The sequence below is a fragment of the Cygnus olor genome, chromosome 1, assembly GCF_009769625.2.
Source record: "Cygnus olor isolate bCygOlo1 chromosome 1, bCygOlo1.pri.v2, whole genome shotgun sequence".
NCBI classification, from domain to species: Eukaryota; Metazoa; Chordata; class Aves; order Anseriformes; family Anatidae; genus Cygnus; species Cygnus olor.
Genome location: NC_049169.1, coordinates 146,167,551 through 146,189,294, shown reverse-complemented (window position 1 = coordinate 146,189,294; position 21,744 = coordinate 146,167,551). Strand labels below are relative to the sequence as shown.

Below are 21,744 nucleotides of genomic sequence, written 5' to 3'. Positions count from 1 at the left end.
TTTTATTTATATAATTTAATTCACTACTGAGAAATGCACTGAACTCAGAGAACAATTCCCTATTGATCTAACTACACCCCTGTGGGAGTGAGCAGCACAATTCAGTTCAAACAGTGTGACTGCAGTAATACAATTCTTTTTTCTTTTTTTTTTTTTTTTTTTACACAAATAATGGCACACAGAAAGCCACTACAGGGTGTAGTCAATATAATATTTCCGTGAACTTTCATTATACAGACAACTATAACTGAGGATGTTTACGTAAACAAAAAATACACAACAGATGAATTTTAAAAGGCATCATTTGAAGTGTTCCAAATAAGGAATATTGTGTGCATCATTTGGCAGATATCACATAATTTTTGGCAAAATGCTTTTCTCCATCATCTAAATCCAATCTATATTTTTCTTTGATTTTATTTATACCTATCTTGTTGTATCTACCAACTCTAACCTAATTCCTTCCCAAATTTGGTATTTATATCTTGCAGATACCTTGTAGATAAATATGGCTATAAGCTGATTCCCTTGAAGATCATCTGCGTTCTAACTTGATCATTAAGTAGGTGTTGGAAAAAGCCCACCACTAGATCATTGTGTATTGTCATTAACAATGCTTGCAGTCATCATTTGAGCTAGCTCACAAATTTCTACTCACGAATTCCATCCATCAGCCTAGTTTTCCTTGTTTTGTTTTTTTCCTCTTCAAACTTCCCACTCTCTTTCAAATCATTTTCAGTGATAGAATGCCAATTCATGAAGATGTTCTATGAGAGTAAGCCTGAAGTCAATTCCTGCACCCCAAGATCAATACCACACTTCTTACTGCTACTTTTCACTTAAAGAATTGATATCCACTTTGAATAACAACATTGAATGCTGTATGCTGTGCCCCACCTGCCCAGGCCCAGGCCCCCAACATCGGACCTGGGGCCGTCAGCACCTGGCCCAGGAAGGCCCCACCAAGGCTGGGCTCCAGCTCCACAGAGCCCTGCCCTGCCCGGCCACAGGCCCCAAGAGCTGGGTCCAGCCCCAAGCCCAATTCCCAGCCTCAGCCTGTCTCCATCCCCAGTGAGGTGCCTGGTGCCCCCAGCTGTGCTACTCCTGCCTGGGGTGGTGGGACAGGCCTTTGTGCCAGGCCCTGCCCTGCCACCCCAGGTAGTCCTTCATGTTCCCACTGCCCCAGACCACATGGAACTGGTGGGCCTCACAGTGCCCTTACAGCATTTACATATATTTCATTAAATTCAAACAAACTGCCACCTCCAGAAAGATTTCCAATCCCACCCAAACTTGATAACAAACTTCCATAGGTTTCATGGAAGCAGAATCATGCCCCTACTCCTTTACCCTTGCACTTTCAATGTCCACATAATCCAGTTTTTCTGATCTTTTATTTTTTTTATCCTTTTCTTCTGTGTCCTTATTACCTATATACATCATTTTTAGCATATTACAATTTGTGTGCTATGAAATATTGTCTGGTTGAGGTACAGTTTCCTGTAGGGCAAATTTCAATCTATCTTTTTCTATCTAAATCTCTCTCTTTCAAATTTCAATCTATCATTTTCAGTTTATTGATACCAGTATCCTTTTTTAGACATCTCAGAGAGAGTCTAGAGATGTGAAGTGCCTTGAATAATACTGTTCTACAGATATAGTCACTCTCCTCATAACATTTACAGAGTTTTAAAATGGAGAGAAGTTGAATGTTGGCATATATATGCCACACCATTTTTATTTTTCAATAATATCAGCAATCACAGTCCTATACAATTTACCAAAACAACTGAGAACATCATACAACTTTTTAATAGTTCTTTTCTGCTTTACCCTCACCTCTCAATTTTGTTTCTTTCATAATGCATGAGATGTGCAAAGCCTAAGGACTCCTTGCACATAGGGACAGCATGAGACACAACCTCCTGTAGGCAATGGAAATGATGTAACATCTGATGTAACAACTTGTATCATTCTGAATAAATGTACTTATAGGATTCTTAGGGAGAGGTTTAAAAACAAAAATCCAACATTCATTCCATATAGGAACTGAGTGAAGTTCATATGGCAGTTACTAAAAGGCATACCATGACAGCTGGTGCCCTCTTATATTATATATGTCTCCTTAGTAGACTACAAAACAAAGCAGCAGTTCAAATTTCACACAGATGCTTCCAGCTTTAAAACTGCAAGTCATATTTTCCGTACTCTCAATGGGTAAATGTGGAAGTCTAGAAAAAACTACCACTATGTGCCAACAACAGTAGTGATTTCTAAAATCTGGAGCAGAGACCGAGCTCGATGATTCAGTGCTGCAGCTGTCATGTTTGACTTTTGAATCTGAACATAATCAAACCCCTAACAGTGCATGGTGTGAGAAATTACTTCCCAAAACCATCTCGTTGTTCCCCATGTAAAATCACAATATATACTGGCTCGAGATCACGTACAGTCTACAATGTAATATAGAATCATTGGTAAGGAACAAGGTAAGAAGGCAGCATGTAGCCTTAGGTTGACTGTGAATTCTAACTTGAACTGTTTGCATATGCTTAAAATCATTGTTTAAAGCAGGGCATTTAGAAATATTGCCAATTTCACCTTAACTACTTACCTTCCCACCTCCATTCTTGGATGCAATTCACATAGAAACAGAAGCTAAATTACTCATTCCCTTAGATGCATTGATTGTACTCTTACAAGCTTCAGTTCCTCCACTGTAATGACCTGTTACTGTGATGGCTACAAATAACAATAATCAAGAAAAATCAGTTGTCTTTTCATTATGCCTTATAACCTTTTTATTCTTTTGTCTCTCATAGTTACAGAGCTTGTTCGCTGTCAACTTGAAGTGCAAAAGGTTTTAACAGCTAAAGCCCTGTACACCAAGTTAAGATGATACCTCAGTGTATTGAGAAAAAAGAATCCTCCGATTTATGTCAGAGAATAGAAAGATGACTGAAATAATAAGTAGTATATATACTTTGTGTTTAGAATTTTTATTGGGTAAGGAAACCACTACGTGCTGTACAGGTAAACCTAGCACTACCTATGATGTGTTTGTATTTGACCACAAAAGGTACTACAACTCAAACAGAAGTAAAGAGCTGAGTAACAGAAAAAGCTCAAAGAGACAGGGCTTAGCAATTTAATTTTTTAACTATCATTACCATGATTACTCTTTTGCATCATGTGATTCTGGCTATATTCATTTTGTTATACCTTCAGAGCTTCTCAGGGAAGCAACTCCACTTAGTTATTCTATTTCCCAAATCTCCAAAGAAATTGCACTTGTGCTGTTTTTCACTACACTTATTTAGCTGGTTGACTTTTCTCATCCTCAGAAAACGTATGAGAGGTAAATTGGGGGTTCTCATTTAAATGCTGAGAAAGCATTTGGTCAACACTCTTAGGTGCATGGTTTGATTCTTAGGTTGCCCTGTGTGGAATTAAGAGTTCAACTCAATGATCCTCATGGATTTCTACCAACTCAGGATATTCTATGATTCTAAAACCTCCAAACAAATATTCTTCTCAATCTGACAGTTCATATGATAAACTGAAGTCTGTATGTTGTAGGACCCGAAAATAAGGTCTCTTCCCACACTTATGCTTAAGTATTCCATCAAATCAATACTCCTCCAGTGGAACAATTTCAGTCTATACCCTATTGGAAAAGCCTTCTTAAATTAAATTTAAAAACTGAAAAGGTTTTAAACAGTTCATTTTAAGAATTGTATTATCACTGTAAAGGTCTGTTCTTTAGGAAAAAAAAAAAAAAAAAAAGGAAAAGGTTTCTCTCTACTGATTTCTGTAGTTTTCCAGCTTAACTTCTACGATAAGAAAACACCTTAAGGTAAGTATTATAGAAAGATGAATATAGAAAAGTTTCCCCTTCGGACCAAAATATTATTGGAAATCAATCTGAAGCACAATAAATACATTGAAGTAGAAATCAACAGCAAATTGTATAGAAAAGCTTTTCTTCTTGCTACGATTTTATTTCACAAGTATAGACAAGGGTCTTCTGCCTAATCACAGCAATCTTTCTTTTTAATCAGTGTGACTTCTAACAATACATGGAATGGGAATGTTGCCTATTTGTAGCCTTACATCCCATTGCATAATGCTGGAAAATCAACTCTAGATCCCCTTTGAAATAATTAGGAAAAATGCCAGATGCCAAATTGTTGTTTGTTAATGGCTTAACAATCATTTATTGGCATCAAAGTGAATTTGTCAGTGATTAACCTTGGTGTTTCTTGCTTGTTTTGGGTGCCAAAGCATGTTCAAGTGGAAAACTTTCTATTATTACATTGAAAGAAAGATGTTAAGGAGAAAAACACCAGCATGGGAATATAAATGAGCTTGATAGGTTTAAACTGAAAAAAGTACAGACAGATGTCTCTAAAGGTTATCAGTTCAGACCACATTATATTCTTAAAAATCTGGACGCTTCTGTAGAGGTAATAGTCTTGTGAATAGTTTTTCTTAACATTTAATTCATTAAGCCTTCTGAATTAGATCCTCATTATGCAAAGTCATGATTCATTTACATGCTGACTTGTCCCACTGGAGAAAAGCTTTGCACCAGTCTACCAAAAAAAGTATTTGAAAATTTTGGAGAAGTATTTAAAAGTAAATAAATAATATTCTTAGTTGAATTTGTGCATTTTTTGACAAATGTTTCATCATAAATACTATGCTTTACAGTTGTAATTGAGGCAATTAATAAATCCATGATTTCTTTTAATCAAATGTGTTCTTGTTTGGATTTAGTGTTCTAGAACAGACCTATCTGCCTGAAAAGTAGTCATTTCAATGCTTACATTCTAGATATCCATTGTTCAAGGAAAAAAAAAAGTTTCTAGAAACTATGTATAATAATAAAAAAAAGTTACCCTCTTCAAAGAGGTGGTCCACAAATCCTTCAGGGTGAACTTAGAAACATCCAAAACTGTCATATGGGAATTGCTAAGTTCAAATGTGTGTCTGGATCTTGACTTGTTCAGAGCTTAAAGATGTGGAACAGGGCTGCAAATAGTCTAGTAAATACTCATATTTTCAAAAGAAATAAGGAGATCTCATTCTTTTCAGAACACAGGTAGTGGCAGAGATGATGACAACATCAAGGTTTTTGTACAAGAGCTTACTATGCAGTGAACTTTCTACAGTTTCTTATACAGTAAGCAAGACCACCCAGGTTCAATTTGTCTCTCAGTCAGGAGGTCTCAAAGCCCTGTCCCCATGAGAAAGCCTGGTCGGGTTGGACACTGCTCAAGAGACTTGAGGTGTGGGTCATGGGAAAGCAGAGGAGAGGAAAGGTGGAAGAAAGAAGTGCACAACCCTAAACAGCACTCAAAGCAACCCAGAGGCACAACCTGCAGGCTAGAATAAAAGCGTGGGTGACAGCTCCAACCTCATTCTCATGGAGACAAGGAGGATACTGCAACTCCATCTGATGATAAGATGGATAAATTACATTTGGCATGAATGCCCCTAACATATCAGCTCAAGAGGGCCCAATATGGAGGGATGCTTTGTGTCTAGTTCCCTACTAGCTATGAGGCAGAGGACAGCTGTTCAGCTCAGAGTAGTTTGGGGCATGTGTGAAAAACAAAAACTGTAGCTGAAACAGCCTAGGGAGCTTTCAGGATTGAAAGAAAAGATAGTAAACGAAGGCATTCCTGAGATTAGGCAGTCCACAGGGAGAATGAAAAGTCTAGATAAAATCTACCCCATCAAGCCATTTGTTTTATGATACATTATACTTTTTTCTATAAGCTTTACTTATTATAATTAAATATATGCTGCATATCAGGAATCTTACATATCTTTATCAAACAAAAAGTAGCTTAACATTCAGTTCTCATCTCAGCTTTACCAAATTACTTAAAATGTAAACACGCAGGCCAAAAAAACAAAAAGCACATATGGAATCCTGCAGGAATTCAAATGTATTCAAATTTCATCTCACTGTGATTTTATGATTGCTTTTGAAATGGGCTGCTTTAATTACTTAACATCTGTTACCCAAAAACTAAAGGCATTGTTTCCCTGCGTCATAACAAAAAGCTGCCCTGTGTTGCTGAATTCAGCACACATGGAGCTAAACAAGGATAAAAACTATGCTGAACCTACAGGACTGAAAATTCACTCCAGTTTGAAATGTGCCTTTACCTTCTGGGCCTTTGAAACATCTTTTTCATCAATGGCTAGATTGAGACGTTGATTGATGCTTCATTTTTCTGTATACCAAACCGATTAAATCATTGGCAACATGACCAAAAGTCAGCTGTGTTAGTCTCTTCTGAAGTTACAGAACTATGAGTTCCCTATATGGAATGCAGATATTTGTCTGACTTGTCGATGTATTCATTTACAGTATACCATTTTCTTTCTTTACAAGACCTCCAACTGGGCAAAAATTTATGCACTTCATTAATTTCATATGCACTGAATAGTCCCTCAACTTTACTATTCAGTATCTAGTGTTCAAGTCTCTTCAGGATTAGGCAATAAATATTAAATTGCATAAATTATCATAGATATGTATTGTGATGTTTTCTAAAATAGTTACTAGCAAATCAACATTTGTCGATAGTCACTTCTAGATTATCATCTAATTGACAAATTTATCCTCTGATTCAACGGAAACTAACTGTAAAATAAAAAATAACCCTGTGTGGGCAGAACCCCTTGTTATGACTTATTACATATATATAGTGGACTCCACTTGCTATTCCAGTGGGGGGGTGGGGGGGGGAGAGTTTGGATGAAGTTTAGAATGAGAGTAATTGGTTGGAATGATGTAGCCAGAGTGAAAGGGAGAGGGTTTCCCAAAAGTGAGTGTAAAACTCATGAGTGCAGGCAGAGAGCTATGAAAAGCCACCCTGATTACACAACCTAATCCTGATTCATCGACTGCATTTACAAGTCTGATCTTTATGCTCTTGGTGTAATATATGTAGAACACAGCTATATATGTAGTAAAACACTCCATGCATTTAATATTTCTCATAATATCACTTATACAATTTTACCCTGTCTCTTCTGAAGGCTGTAGCTGAGACAAATAGTATACAAAAGAAATGCTAATGTAAGCACCTTTGGGAGAAGAAGGGAATGAAAGAAGTTGATATTAAATATTAATCATAAGAAGAGCACGTTATTTTAATTTGCGATGGCATAGAAGACTGATATAAACTTTCACACAGAGGTCCTCTTCTCATCAAGAGTCATCTTTTTAACTTATGATGGAGTTAAATTAAGCCAAATTTAAGGAAACTCTGGCTTAATGATACTCAATTTGGTAGATTTAACACACCTATTTTTCACTTCTTTCCTAAAGCTTAAGAACAACCAATATAATATGTTTTATTAAAGTCTTTCAGTAAATTTGTTATCACAAAATCACAGAATGGTTTGGATTGGAAGAAGCATTACTGGACCTCATGCTCACCGATGCAGATGACCTCATGAAAGAGATCAAAATGGGAGGCAGTCTGGGCTGCAGCAACCAGGTTGAGTTCGTGATTGTTGTGGTTTAGCCCGGCTGGCAGCCAAACACCACACAGCCGTTCGCTCACCCTCCCCCCTCCCTCTCCGGGATGGGGGAGAGAAACGGGAAAGTGAAGTCTGTGAGTTGAGATAAAGACAGTTTATTAAGACAGGGAAAAGAATAACAACAATAATAATAATAATAATAGTATTAATAGTAATAATGTGTACGAAATAAGTGATGCACAATGCAATTGCTCCCCACCCGTTGACCGATGCCCAGCCTATCCCTGAGCAGCCGGCCCCCCCTCCACCCCGGCTAGCCACCCCTATATATTGTTCAGCATGACATCAGATGGTATGGAATACCCCTTTGGCCAGTTTGGGTCAGCTGTCCTGGGTCTGTCCCCTCCCAGCTCCTGCTGCATCCCTAGCCTGCTCGCTAGCAGGACAGAGCGAGAAGCTGAAAAGTCCTTGGCTTGGTGTAAGCACTGCTCTGCAACAATTAAAACATCAGCATGTTATCAGCGCTCTTCTCATTCTAATCCAAAACATAGCACCCTGCCAGCTACTAGGAGGAAAATTAACTCTGTCCTAACTGAAACCAGGACAGTGATCTCGAGGAATATGGGCCTGGCAAAGAGCAAAGTTGGGGCCTTAAACTTTAGAAGAGTGAATTCACAGTTCTTTAAAGAACTAATGGATGAGATCTTCTGGGACACTGTCCTTAGGGACGGAGGAACTGATCAGAGCTGACAACTCAACGCTTTTCTTAGAGGGCAAGAGTTCTCCATCCCCATGTGTAAGAAATCAAGCAGGGAAGGAAGGAAACTGGCAGGGCTGAGCAAGGACCCACTGGTAACAATGAGGCACAAGAAGGAAATGCACAGGCAGTAGAAGCAGGGACATGTGGCCTGGGAAGAGTACAGGGATGCTGTCCGGATGCGCAGGGATGGGATCAGGAAAGCCAAGGCACAAACGGAACTTGGCAAGGGATGCAAAGAATAACAAGTAGGGATTCTATAGGTACATTGGCCAGAAAAGAAAGGCCAAGGAGACTGTTGCCCCTCTGATAAACGAGAAGGAAGAACAGGTAACAACAGACATGGCGAAGGTTGAGGTACTCGACAACTTCTTTGCCTCAGACATCACTGCCAGTCAGGCTTCCCATGTCTCTCCAGTCCCTAAACCTCTAGGGGGGATTGCAGGAGTACAGTCCCTCCCACTGTAAGCGAAGAGCAGGTTTGAGACCACGTGATGAAACTGAACAGGTACAAGTCTATGGGGCCTGATGCCATGCATCCCAGGGGCCAGAGGGAATTGGCTGATGTAGTTGCCAAGCCTTTCTCCATCATATTTGAAAAGTCATGGCAGTCAGGCAAAGTCCTCAGCAACTAGAAAAAAAGGAAACATCACTCCCATTTTTAGAAAGGGTAGAAAGGAAGATCCAGGGAGCTACAGACCAGTCAGCCTCACCTCTGTGTCTGGGAAGATCATGGAACAGATTCTCCTGGAAGCAATGTCAAGGCACATGCAAGACAAGGAGGTGATCCATGACAGCCAGCATGGCTTCACCAAGGGCAAATCATGCCTGACCAATCCGATTCCCTTCTATGATGATGGGGTGACTGCATCAGTCCACAAGGGCAAGACTGACCAAAGTCATCTACCTGGACTTCTGTAAGGCCTTCAACAAGGTCCCACATGAAATCCTGATCTCCAAATTGGAGAGAGATGGAGTTGATGGGTGGACTATTCAGCAGATAAGGAATTGGGTGAAAGGCTACATCCAGAGAGTTGTGGTCAATGGCTCTTCGTCCAGGTGGAGGTCAGTGACAAGTGGTGTCCCTCAGGGGTCTGTCTTGGGACCGGTACTGTTTAATATCTTTATGAATGACATAGACAGCGGGATCGAGTGCACCCTCAGAAAGTCTACAGATGACACCAAGCTGAGTGGTGCAGTTGAAACAACAGAAGGAAGGGATGTCATCCAAAGGGACTTGGATAACCTTGAGAAGTGGGCATACTTGAACCTAATGAGGTTCAACAAGTCCAAGTGCAAGGTGCTACACGTGGGTTGGGGCAATCCCAGACATAAATAGAAACTGGGAGAAGAACTCATTGAGAACAGACCTGCAGAAAAGGACTTGGGGGCTCTGGTAAATGAAAAGCTCAAGAGTGAGCAGTGCATACTTGCAGCCCAGAAGGACAACTGCATCCCAGGCTGCATTAACAGAGGCGTGGCCAGTAGGTCAAGGGAGGTGATTGCCCCCCTCTACTCTGCCTTCATGAGGCCTTACTTGGAGTACTGTGTCCAGGTTTGGAGCCCCCAGCACAAGAAAGATGTGAACCTGTTAAAGCAGGTCCAGAGGAAGGTCAAAAGGATGATCAGAGGGCTAGAGCACCTCTGCTATGAAGAAAGGCTGAGAGACCTGGGTATGTTCAGCCTGGAGAAGAGAAAGCTCTGGGGAACCTGTGGAAATTTGCAATCAATTTCTAAATAGGTCTAAAAAATGAAGATAACAGTCCCAACTGCAATATTTTGTGGGTGATTCTATTCTTTTTAATAAATCTTTATGTATCTTTTACCCTTTTCCAAGGGTAAAACTGGAAGAAAACGTATCTATCTCACAATTTGCACTTTGAGATTTTCAATGTCATCTGACAAAAACCCACAACACACAACCATGAAACTTGAGAACATATAAACACTTTGAAGCAAAAGATCATAAAAATAGTACAAAAACATTAACATCCTCATCTCCAAAGTGATTCCGAATGTGTATACATCCATCAATTTTATTTAAAGTACCCAGGTTGCACAGTCCTCTCAGACTCTACAGCTTGCCCATCCATTCTACACAGCTGGATTAGGCTCATATACAGCCAGGTGAATTATATTATACCTTGAGTGGAATTCATCTCTTCAAAACCATTGTACTTCAAGCTTACAAAATTAATTATTGACAAGGAAATGCATAACCTGACAATTTAGTTGACTAAAACTACTTGAGTATTGAATATGTAACATACCTTTGTACTTTATAATGATATCTCATTATAAGATATTAAAGATATATAAGATTATAAGATATCTCATTATAAACAAAATGACTAGTTTGAAAACTATCTCTAAAAATTAAATACATTCAAACAACATTAAAATATCCTGCTGGCAATTATTAATGTTTAGAAAACAAACCAAATTAATGACGACATACTGAGTTCTCATCTTAATTACTTTCAATATTTATTCTGATATAGACAATATTCAGATTAGTTTGAATCCCAGTTTTTCACAGGATAGCAACTTATCTTCATCTAGTAGAAGGTGGTTTATACTAAGCCATGAAATTATTATTACCAATTCATATTAGGATACTTCTCTGCTACTTAATTACATTCAGCTATACTTTAAAAAATGCTTGTTCAATGCCCAGCTTTTGCAAAGAGAAGCATTTGGCTCCCTATATTCAAAGTGAGAGTGTTTGGGAATGCTGTTGACTGTTAAGCAGACTGTGGTGTAAGAGCCTGATCCTTCAAACCAGACATGGATTTACAGAAGAAAGGAAAGCTGAAGCCTGTTAGCACCTGTCTGCTATCTTTACTTCCTTAATGCAGTATGATGACCTCTTTCACACTCCCCCAGGCCATTGCACTACTAGCAGGGAGCTGAGGAGGTGGTGTGACATTTAAAAAGCCAGGAAGTGTGTGCTCATTCTTATCAGCAGCCTTATACTGCAGTCATTTGTGCCTTACAAACCAGTGAATGTGCCTTACAATCCAGTTCAGATCCCCTTTTTCATACCAGAGCTGTGTGTACCCCAGCTGCACAGATACAGCTGATGTGAAACTGCAGTGAGGTGCAAGACACTCCATGCAATTATCAGGATCCATCACAATTAGCTTACTGGCAACATATACCGATTAGTAAAGTGATGTGCAAGATGAATGATGAATGTTGAGTGAATGGCTGAAATATAAATAAATACACCAAGAGAAACAAATAGAGCCCAAACCTCAACTTCCCCAGCTATACATGTTTCAGTGGGATCACTTAAATTTAAGTCTAGCCTGACCTTATGGATTGAAAATCCATTACTGTTTGTAGGCATTAGATACGCTCCCAGAGTATGTCTTCCAGTTCAGTTTTGTCTGAAAAGAATCTAGTTTCCATGCTCCATAAAGCAAGAAAAAATACAGTACATGGATATGATATTTAGTACAAAAGCATACGTCTAATTTGAACTGAAATCCTGATGTAGATGTATTCACCAAAGAGTCATGGATGAATGTTCCACTCAGCAACTGCAGTAGTAGAGCAGCTTTTATGTCTATAAAATTAATTTTAATTATTATTTTTACTCACATTATAATATTTCTTAGTATAGCATTATTCACTTATAGGTGGACAGGCAATGGGAACATTTGCCTAAAATCACAACAGACAGGCACTTGCAGGTTCCCAAGGTGCTTAAAGAAAACAATAACACTTTCTCAAAGTCCTGTGGAAGGACCACAGGCATCTAAATCAGGATAGTGTTGTTATTCCTACTGGGGTTATCTTTGGGCTATTTGAGCTGCTTGCTTCTGGGGAGCTATCATCTGTTTCAAGTGCAGGGTACCATCCCTGTTTTTCCCCCACCTTACTTTCTTCTGCCTGAGGTATCTCCTCTTTCTGCTCATGCTATTCAGTTTCTGAATTTGCTATTCTGATTCAGGTGCAGCTCAAGGCCAAGTATGCGCAACACAAAAGACTGTTGATCCCCCATCGCTACTCCAATGAGCAATCTACGTTTCTTCAGCATATCAAACATAGCCTGAAGTATGTGACTTTTACAGAATGCTAAAAGTAATGTCTAGTATGCCGCTTTTTCTTTTTTTAACAGAAAGTTGGAAGCTGTGGGAACACAGAGAGAGAAGTTCTTCACCTATAAAGCCTATATTTTTACACATTGTAAAAGTGGAATGAAAGGTTTTGAATTTTATTTGTAACAGTTATAAATGTTTCCCTGGGCATTCACTTTAAGAGAAGAGCTCTTTGATCCATTTACTGTATAGATCTAAATATGCAGGACTATATCTCAATGATAAGCAATGGTTGTTAGAACAAATGCCTACTAAAACTAAGGTTCAAGAGTGAGTAAAAACCCTGTATCTAACCAAACTGGTAAAAACTAGAAGAAGGCTGGCAATTCAGCTCTGTGATGGGACTCTTGTTCAGAGCCTCCTGTATTAGGGTAGTTTTGCGTTAATGTGATTAGAAAAAGCAGACATAAAATCCACTTGTAAAGAGTTGCTAAAAACATTGCATCAGCTCTTTTCTTATATCCCTCCCACACAACAGTATGGGGATTCCTGGGAACTTCTAAAACTTGAGATATCCTTAAAGCAAGGTTTGGTTCCCTTTTGAGGAGTAAATTATAAAATTCATGAGTTGAGATGATTACAACTGCACCAGGGATTCAGACAGTACCAGGAAACTAGAAACTGCGGCTACATGTTTCAAAAGGCCATGAATGTCATACCAGACCCAGAGAGCTGACCTGCTGTCAGTGAACACCATCTCGTTGCTTTAGCCAGGCCAGTGCTATTAATACCACATTTCATTACTCCAGATTTTTGTTATAAATGGAAAACTAATTTTCAAAATAACTTGAGTGAAATTCTGTGGCCCACAGATACCTAACAGACAACACACAATGATGATAATAGTCCTAACCAGTTTTGAAATATATTAGTTTATACGCATATTAACCTCAGAGTCAATGTTAGGCCTGCTAAGGTTTATTTTTTATGCCTTAATGAATTCATTACAGTGACAAGCTATAATATACTGTATGTAATACACATCTGTATATTCCATCATTTTATGGTAAGCATAAAGTGAAACTGTATTTTTCTGAAGATGGGTAAATAGAACATGGAAGCTCCTTCACTGAAACTTTTAGCTATACAAAAAGAAAAAGTAAAAAATGACATACTAAGTACCTTCTTTATCGTCATGATGTATGATTGCATCCTGTATCATATCAGCAAGATTGAAACGAACTCGATGATTCTTTCCATGTTTCAGTTTTTTGACGTAACCCTCCCGTTTCTGGAAAGCTTTTTCTCGTTCATAATAAGCCTTTATTTGATCACAGCGCATCCGCTTCACCAGCCGCTGCCGCTGGCCGAGAGGGAGGGACTCCAGCAAGCACTGGTCAATTTCCATCTCATGAGACCGAAAAACATTACATAGCTGGAAACAGCCTGGAAGATATGGAAGACAAACGCATTTAGATAAGGCACCAGTGTGAGTTCACTTCTGATTCTAGTGTTCTACATTATATACACACTTAAATTGCCTTCAAATAGTAGATAGGTGCCCAAATTTCGCATTTCTTAGAACTATCAGCAGGCCAGATGAGTGAACTTCTCTCTCCTTGGTTTGATGGAAGAGCTTTTGAAGAGAGTGTAGGCTCAAGAAACTTTGGGCAGTTAAGAAATACCATAATGAAGCATTGGTGTGCAACTTAGGCCTGCTTTTTTTTGCCCATTTTGCTAGATCTTTAATTACATCACCAAAGGGCTCCTACCTCACACAGGGCACTACCTGGGTAGTGTTGACTAAAGGACCACTTTGTTTTCTCCTTGCTGCTTGACATGTCTCATCTACTGAATACCATTCTAACCCTGTTCTGAAGACAATAATTTCCTGACAGGCTTTTGTAAAGCTCACATCATGCTAGCACACAAATGCTTCACAAATATGTACTTATTTTCTTTAAAAAAAAATAAGGATAAAGGAGCATTATTACCTACCTTCTGTATTGAAAATCTGAAAACACAAGCATTTTTAAATCACTGATTTTGGATATCCAGTTCAAGACATCTATGCTCTTTTCTTGAAGTTTTTTGTTTTATTTTGTTTTGCTTTACAGACATAGTGTTCTATACACTATTAGGTAACACCATAATAAAATATTACCAAAGTGATAGTCCTACACCTGCATGCCAAGCAGCCCTACAAATGAGAACCCAGAATCTCACATCGGATTTTCTAAAACCAAGGAGCATACATTTATACAAAACATGCCCAGAACGTCTTGTTGAGAAACTCTAATACACAAGCAGACACAGAAAACAGTTCTACAGGTCAAGTTCAGTCAACTTATTTTAACATAACCTACCCTTTCTCTCCCTATATTTCTTCTCCTTTCTTAGCATGCCCTTCTAGTTACAAGAAAATTGTCAAACTAAAACTTTGGAAACAAGTATTGGCTTGCATTAAGCCAAAACACACATGCTTTTTGCATGTCAGAAGCCAACAACTCCTGTATAAAACAAAATTTTCTGGTTGACCTTTAACGATATGTTCCATTGCTGAGCATGTCAGAAAGGGCAAGGAAAGGAAAGGTAACTCCGTAAAGTGGCAGAAGATGGAACCTCATTCCCAGCTTCACTCCAAGGGATCAGAGCATTCAATCAAGTAGAAGATCTGCATTCAGATAATCCTCAGCCTGAGGCAGTTTGTGACTGCATCTCCTTTCTGTCACAATATCAGGACAATCGAATAAGCAAACTCCAGATATTCCCCATTAGAACTGTTATGTTTTGTATAAAATATTTCAGTACCCATGCCATAAGCCCCCACAGTATTTCTGACCTGTAAAACTCTTAAGCTTATACTTTAATACACCTGAGTCTGGGTATAGTGCCTGCCAGCCAGGCTCACAGCCTCAAAGAGAAAACCAGCTTGCTGTCTTAAACCATGTTGACAATGCAAACTGAAAGTTTGGGAACAGTTAAGAGATTGTTCTTCTAAATGCCATTCAATTTGTCATTGCTACTTCATGACTGTAACAGAAGACCAATTGCAGGAATTTTCTCCTATAGCAGCACCTAAGAGCACAGACAGACAGCATTAGCTAAGATGCAGCAGACCACCATTCTCATGCCCAACCTTTGCACCTGGGTTTGGTGACCACACATGTGGCCTCAGGCCTTAAATGGAAGAATACAGCATAGCAAAGATGAGCTCATACAGCCAGACTACAGTTTCAGGAAGGATGTGGCTGTCTTAGTGTCCTCTGCATCTCCACTGAGATGACCTTCAGCCTGTATGAGTGGCAGTCTATTTGCTCCATGAAGAGCTGGGTTGAGCTGCTTGACTGCCAGCACTAGCCTCACATAGTAATTTCCAGTGTGTGGCCAGAGTCAAACAGTTCAGGCAGATTAGGAGGAGATTCTTCATCAACTTGGGTGCTGGTCTGAGCTGAGAAGTGATGAGTTGCAGTTGGGATTCCTTCTCTCAGCACATCTGGAACCTGATGAATACCAGATCAGATCAGATCAATAAGTGACTATGGATATAATAGCTGCAGATCAGCAGTCTTGGTTGGTAAAGCCTGGATTAAACAATATCATACAGATGCAGACAAGGCAAACTTTTTGAATTCATCATTCAAATGTCTACCCAGTCATGAAATGTCCAATCCCAGTTTTAGAACCAGGCATATCCCTACCCTGACTGTGGTGTCCTAATGAGCATGGGGAACTACTGACAGCGCGACAGGGATTCCTGGATATTACCCTCAAAGGGCTGAACTCAAACCCAGGAAGGTTGTAGACATGCTTCTGGTGGAAAATCTGGGGATAACATAGTGCCACTTTGAGCAAGGGGTTAATAAGAAACATCGGATCATGTGACCATGTCTTTGCTGACCTAATCTTGAAAACCTCCATCAGTGGATTCTGCAGGTTCCCTGGACAACCTGTTCCAGTGTTGCACTGCTTTCTATCAAAAATGCCTTTTTTTACTGTCGCCATTGCACCTTGCTAATAATGTTGCTACCTAGCAGAGTTCAGCTTTGCCATTTCTGCTATTATCTTGGTAGCCCTCTGCTGCCCTCACTCCAGTTCCTCAACATCCACCTTATACTAGGGAGACCAAGACTGCAGATATACTTGCAAGTGCAACATCACTAGCCCCAAGAAGAAGGGCACAATGATTTCCCTCAGCCTGCTAGCCACAGTCTTCCTGATGTACCCCAGTATTGTGGTTTGCCTTCTTTGCAACCAGAGTACAGGGTTGGCTATCATTCAACTTTGTGTCCGCTGTGACCTCTGCATCCTCTTCAAAAGGGCTGCAACTCAAACCAGTCACTTCCCAGCCAGTACCAATTCACAGAGTTGTTCTGTCTCAGGCATGAAAATACGTACTTGTTGAACTGCTCAGTCTGATGGCCCAATACTCAGGATTAAGCTCTACCACTCAAAGTATGCCAACCAACCACTCTGCCCTAATTTAGCATTGCCAATAGCAGCAACAGCTTCAGCTGTAAAGAAAACCTCCAGGAAAAAGCTGCTAAAATCTACAACTTTGTTAGGCAGATGTAAACTGTTATTGTTTATAGACTGACAACTTGGCTACAGCCAGGCTCTAAGAGAAGCTATTGGAGCCTCCTAAAGGCAACATGTGTGGTCTGTCCATCCTCTTTTCTTCCATGTATGAGAAAAACCATACAAACTAGCAGAGTGGACTCATACAAGAACCTCATAACAGACTCATTCAAGTAGAAGATTTTTGGAAAGGAAGATCTCAACCAGAGCTCTTTCTGAATTTTCGTCAGGAGGCAGTGTGATAACGTGAGGAAAGGTTTGCAGATATGTAGAAAGCCTGCCTTCCGAATCAATTTGCCTACAAGTTTATAACTCATTATATAAAATACCACATTTGAAGATTAGCTCGCGTTTCTTCCTGCCTCGGTGTATGACAAATTACAGTTGTGTACAGTGATTTGATGATTTGATAAGGTCACTGTGACTGTCATGGCAGATTGCACTGGATAACTCATTAGCACTGTCTTCATCAAAACACTGAAAAGGCTTCCTAGGATATAATTTATTTAATGAGATGCCCCGGACCAAAACGACTAAAATAAACATGATTGTTGGTGTATATCTGGTTTTAAAGTATGCATCTTTCATACAATCATACGACATAAAAGCCTCTATGAAAAACTGAAGTATCAAAACCAGAGATCCTTTATGGTATCACAATGGTTGTTAGCTAGCATAGGACAAAGGAAGTCTGTAAATATAGAAGGAAAAAAAAATGTTTAAAGGATGCTTGCTAGTGTAGAGCTGCTTCACTGACTCCACCTTGAACTATTAGAAAGAAAAGAATCATTGCTACAAAAAAAAAAAGTTGATGAAATTGTAGCAATTTACTCACAATTGGCCAGAATGCCAATTACATTACACCACAAATTACAAGCTTGATCCTGCCTGTTCGAACAAGGGATTTCTGAGTAAAGAGGAACTGCTTGCTTTGAATTGTTACCGGTTCTCACTGTGAAGGTGAGAGAAGGAACATTTTGTGGCATTACAAGCACCAGCCCATGAGCATCATGAAGAGCCTGGGGAAGATGATGGGATATAAACGTAGAAGAAGAATGCAATTGCTACAGGCATTTTCCTCCATCCCCTAGAGGTGACTTGTGCCCAAGTAACTGTATGTCACATAGGAACAGTTGCAATACCTTTTTCCAGAAACCATAATGACACAGCTTTCCTTTATATTTCCCGTTCTTATGGCTTTATCTCACTTTACTTTAGTCACTTGCTCTGGCATCTAAATTAGGGGTCCAGTCAGGACTAAAAACGCACCTTAGATGCTAATTCACATTGCCATTGGGTAAATATGTTCCTATCTGGATTGCATGTCAAGAGGCATTTCCAGAACGTGAAGCTGAGCACAGAACTGCCTGTACACATTCACACAGAACAGTTTACCACTCTTCTCATGCATACTGCATTTTCATTTTTCATGTGATATAAATATTTGTTATCGTGATTCACAGAAAGAAGTACTAATGGACCCCGGGAATAATGTGCTTTGTAAAGTATGGCAAGTTAAAAACCTTCTCTCTTCATTAAAAGCACACTCATAACCAAAATGCTGACATTCCTTATTGCAGCAAGTATCTCAGATAAGGTGATACAGAATTATGGTGCACAATACTTTAAACTATGAATAAGAATGCTAATAAATACTAGGACATATTTATCCTTATTTAAGCAAACATTTGTCTTGATTTTTATGATATTTTAATGGAGGAATAATTAATCTTCTGAGTGTTTGAAGGACTGTGGTCTTTATAGCACAGAAACACAGTGCAGATGGGTTAAAATTACTTGGAAAAATAGCAACCTGAGATTCTAAGAATGTATCTACTTGAGACTGCTACCCAAACAATGTTCTTTAAGCACGCTGTTCTCATCGAAGAAAAAAGGGTAAAAAAAGAACATACACTGTGTTCTGCCTGGGTTCTCTGACACTTCAGCTCCAGAGTTTTGGTCTGTTCCTGTCACAACTACAATTAAACACCTAAATTCTCATTTAGATGCCCAAAGTTGTCCTGATCTTCAAAAAGATTAAATACTTGAGAATTTCATCCACTTCAGTATACTGTTAAAATAGATAAGTATTTATTAAATAAAAATTAGCGATAAATACTGAATTACTGCATGACACTTCTAAAGCCAGCTAGCTAAACATATTCCCAGTACTAACAAAGACATGTGGCAAAAGAATGCAGTGAGCAGCAAGTACTTTGATACTTAAAGAACCGGATACATATACAGTGTAAATCAGTGCAGCTGCTTCAAAAAGCTGCATTACTTTACATTTCAGGTTTGATAATAGAAATATGACCAGAAACTACAGGACTGACCCTTTCAGTAATAAACTTTGTTTTTATACACGATGAATTTACTATGCGTTGTTGGTAGCATGCAAATCGTAGAATCATAGAATCATTTAGGTTGGAAAAGATCCTTAAGATCATGAAGTCCAAACACCACCTAACACTATCAAGTCCACCACTAAACTGTGTCCCTAAGTGCTACATCCACACATCTCTGAAATACATCTGACGATCACGTATAATTAGAAATATTAATTTATGGTTATTTATGCAGCTGAACTGAATTCCACGTGATATCAGTGATAAAAATGCAAAAGCCTAACTGATATAGTGGCGTCTGGACCACAGATCAATGCGTTCGATTACAGGTGCACTCTTCAGAAATCAAACATTATTATGCATCATCTACGGATCTGCCAGTTTCAAAAAGAAATATTTCTTATCCACAGAAGGGGCTACATTAGTTCAAACCCATCTCAAATTGCAATGTTAAGGTCGGTATCAAAATACTTGGGTTTGAAAATCCTTTGTTCAGTGCAGGGAAAATTACTTACCATGTGAACAGCCTCTCTGTTACATTTATTAAGCTCTAACTGAAACACAATGCTCTTAACCACTCAGCCCGATCTTAAGAGCTAAAGTATTTTCATCAGGTCAGCAGCACCGTGTTCAATGCAGCTGTGGGCTTATTTTTTTGTTTGTTTGTTTCCCTTCCCAACCACAAGCAGATAATTATAATTTTAATAGAGCAGTATAAATATAAACTATTTCTCTTGTAATGAATCTAAAGAATTCAATTAATGCCAAATCTGAGAATAAACTGCATAGCAGCAAAGGAGCTGATCTGGATCTCCTGTTCTTGGCTCTATGGAGCTTCTTTAGGATATACTTGCAAAGTTAGGCTTCTTAAATGATATAAAGCTTTCCCATTTTCTGCTGAACACCCTACTCTCTCTCTGCTGAAGAGCAATACTGATCATATTCAAGCAACCATCCTCTTGTAAAACGCTACTCTTGTACGCTGCTCTTCAAGAGCCTTTCGATGTGACTAGACTGGTAAGCAGGAACTGCAATCAATCCAGCTGATACCAAGGAAAAGTTACTTATCAGACACTATTAATCAACTCTATAGGGTTTCTAATAGAGTCTATTATCTATCAGCAATTCAGTGAAGTTACAGCAGCATTCTCTACAAGTTTATTATATTTAAATTGGAGAATCAACCAGTTTGGGATTTTGCCTTTGCAGTAACAGAAGAGCACCTGAATAATAAGGAATTAAATAAAACAGAGAGCTCTGCAGTGTCATTTGTGATTTACATCATGTAGTAGTCTGTAACATACGGATATTGTATGTGCTAGGTAAAAGTCATTAACAGCACGTCAGCCTATTCAGTAAACATAACCAAACTGCCTGCCCATGCATCAGCCTTCAGCGTAATAAAACACAGGTTTCCAATACACACACAAGGGGTTCTTCCCGATTCTAGGAATAAAAAATATTATTTTGTTTTGCCTGTCTTCAGCTCACAGGTTTGAATGGTCTCAGAGGAAATGTGTTTATCTGAGAGCACCAGTCCTCATTGGTGGATCACATCCAGAAACAGAAGGAATGTAAACAAAATGAATAGGCACAATCTGGTTGTACTCAAACTATTAGTTTTGGTAACGCTGCTGTCTCCATATCCCCTCTACTGCCGTCATCCTTGTATGTTCCCTTGGAGGATGAGATGAAGGAGGACTCTGGATTCCCACAAACAGCATGCCTCAAATACTTCAGGACACTGGTAGGGAGGGTCACTCGGGAGTCAATCCTGAAGGGCAGAAGGGTCCAGGAAGGCCAGATGCTCCTCAAGAAGGAAGTCATAAAGGTGCAGGAGCAGGCTGTCCCTGTGTGCTGTAAGATGGGCTGTCAGGGAAGAAGATCGGCATGGCTGAGCAGGGAGCTTTTGCTGAGTGTCCAGGAGAAAAAGAGAGTTTATGTTCGGTGGAAGAAGGGGAGGCAGCTCGGGGAGAGTACAAGGAAGCTGCCAGCATATGCAGAGAAAAAAAATCAGGAAGGCCAAAGCTCATCATGAGCTCAACCTAGCCACTATGGTTAAGGGTAACAAAAAATGTTTTTATAAATATATTAACGGCAAGAGTAGGGCCCTGTAGAATCTCCATTCTTTACTGGACGCAGAGGAGAACATGACTACTGAGGATAAGGAAAAGGCTGAGGTTCTCAATGTCTTCTTTACATCTGTCTTTACTAGCCAGACCACTTATCCTTGGGATACTCAGCCTCCCAACCTGTAGATCTGGGACAGAAAGAAGAAGAATGCCCCCACAGTTCAGGTAGAAACAATTAAAGACCTGCTGCTCCACCTGGACTGTCACAAGTCCATGGGGCCAGATGGGATCCACCCAAGGGTGCTGAGGGAGTTGGCAGATATGATTGCTGGGCTGCTTTCTATCATCTATCAGCAGTCATGGTCATCTGGGGAAGTCTGAGAATACTGGAGACTTGCTACTGTGATGCCCATCTATAAGAAGGGTCGTAAGAAGGA

The 21,744-nt window shown here is 39.4% G+C and overlaps 1 protein-coding gene across 5 annotated transcripts in view; it reads right to left on the bottom strand.

Moving 5' to 3' along the window:
- MYO16 (myosin XVI) overlaps window positions 1–21,744 on the bottom strand; it is a 387,593-nt gene that overhangs the window by 280,478 nt on the left and 85,371 nt on the right. For 4 of the 5 annotated variants that reach the window (XM_040536892.1, XM_040536877.1, XM_040536885.1 and 1 more), the window contains one exon: window positions 13,492–13,755. In XM_040536892.1, the coding sequence (XP_040392826.1) occupies window positions 13,492–13,717 (226 nt within the window). In that variant the 5' untranslated portion in view covers window positions 13,718–13,755. Of the gene's footprint in view, window positions 1–13,491; window positions 13,756–19,750; window positions 19,822–21,744 lie in introns of those variants that run through there. The other variant, XM_040536900.1, reaches the window with a different exon arrangement.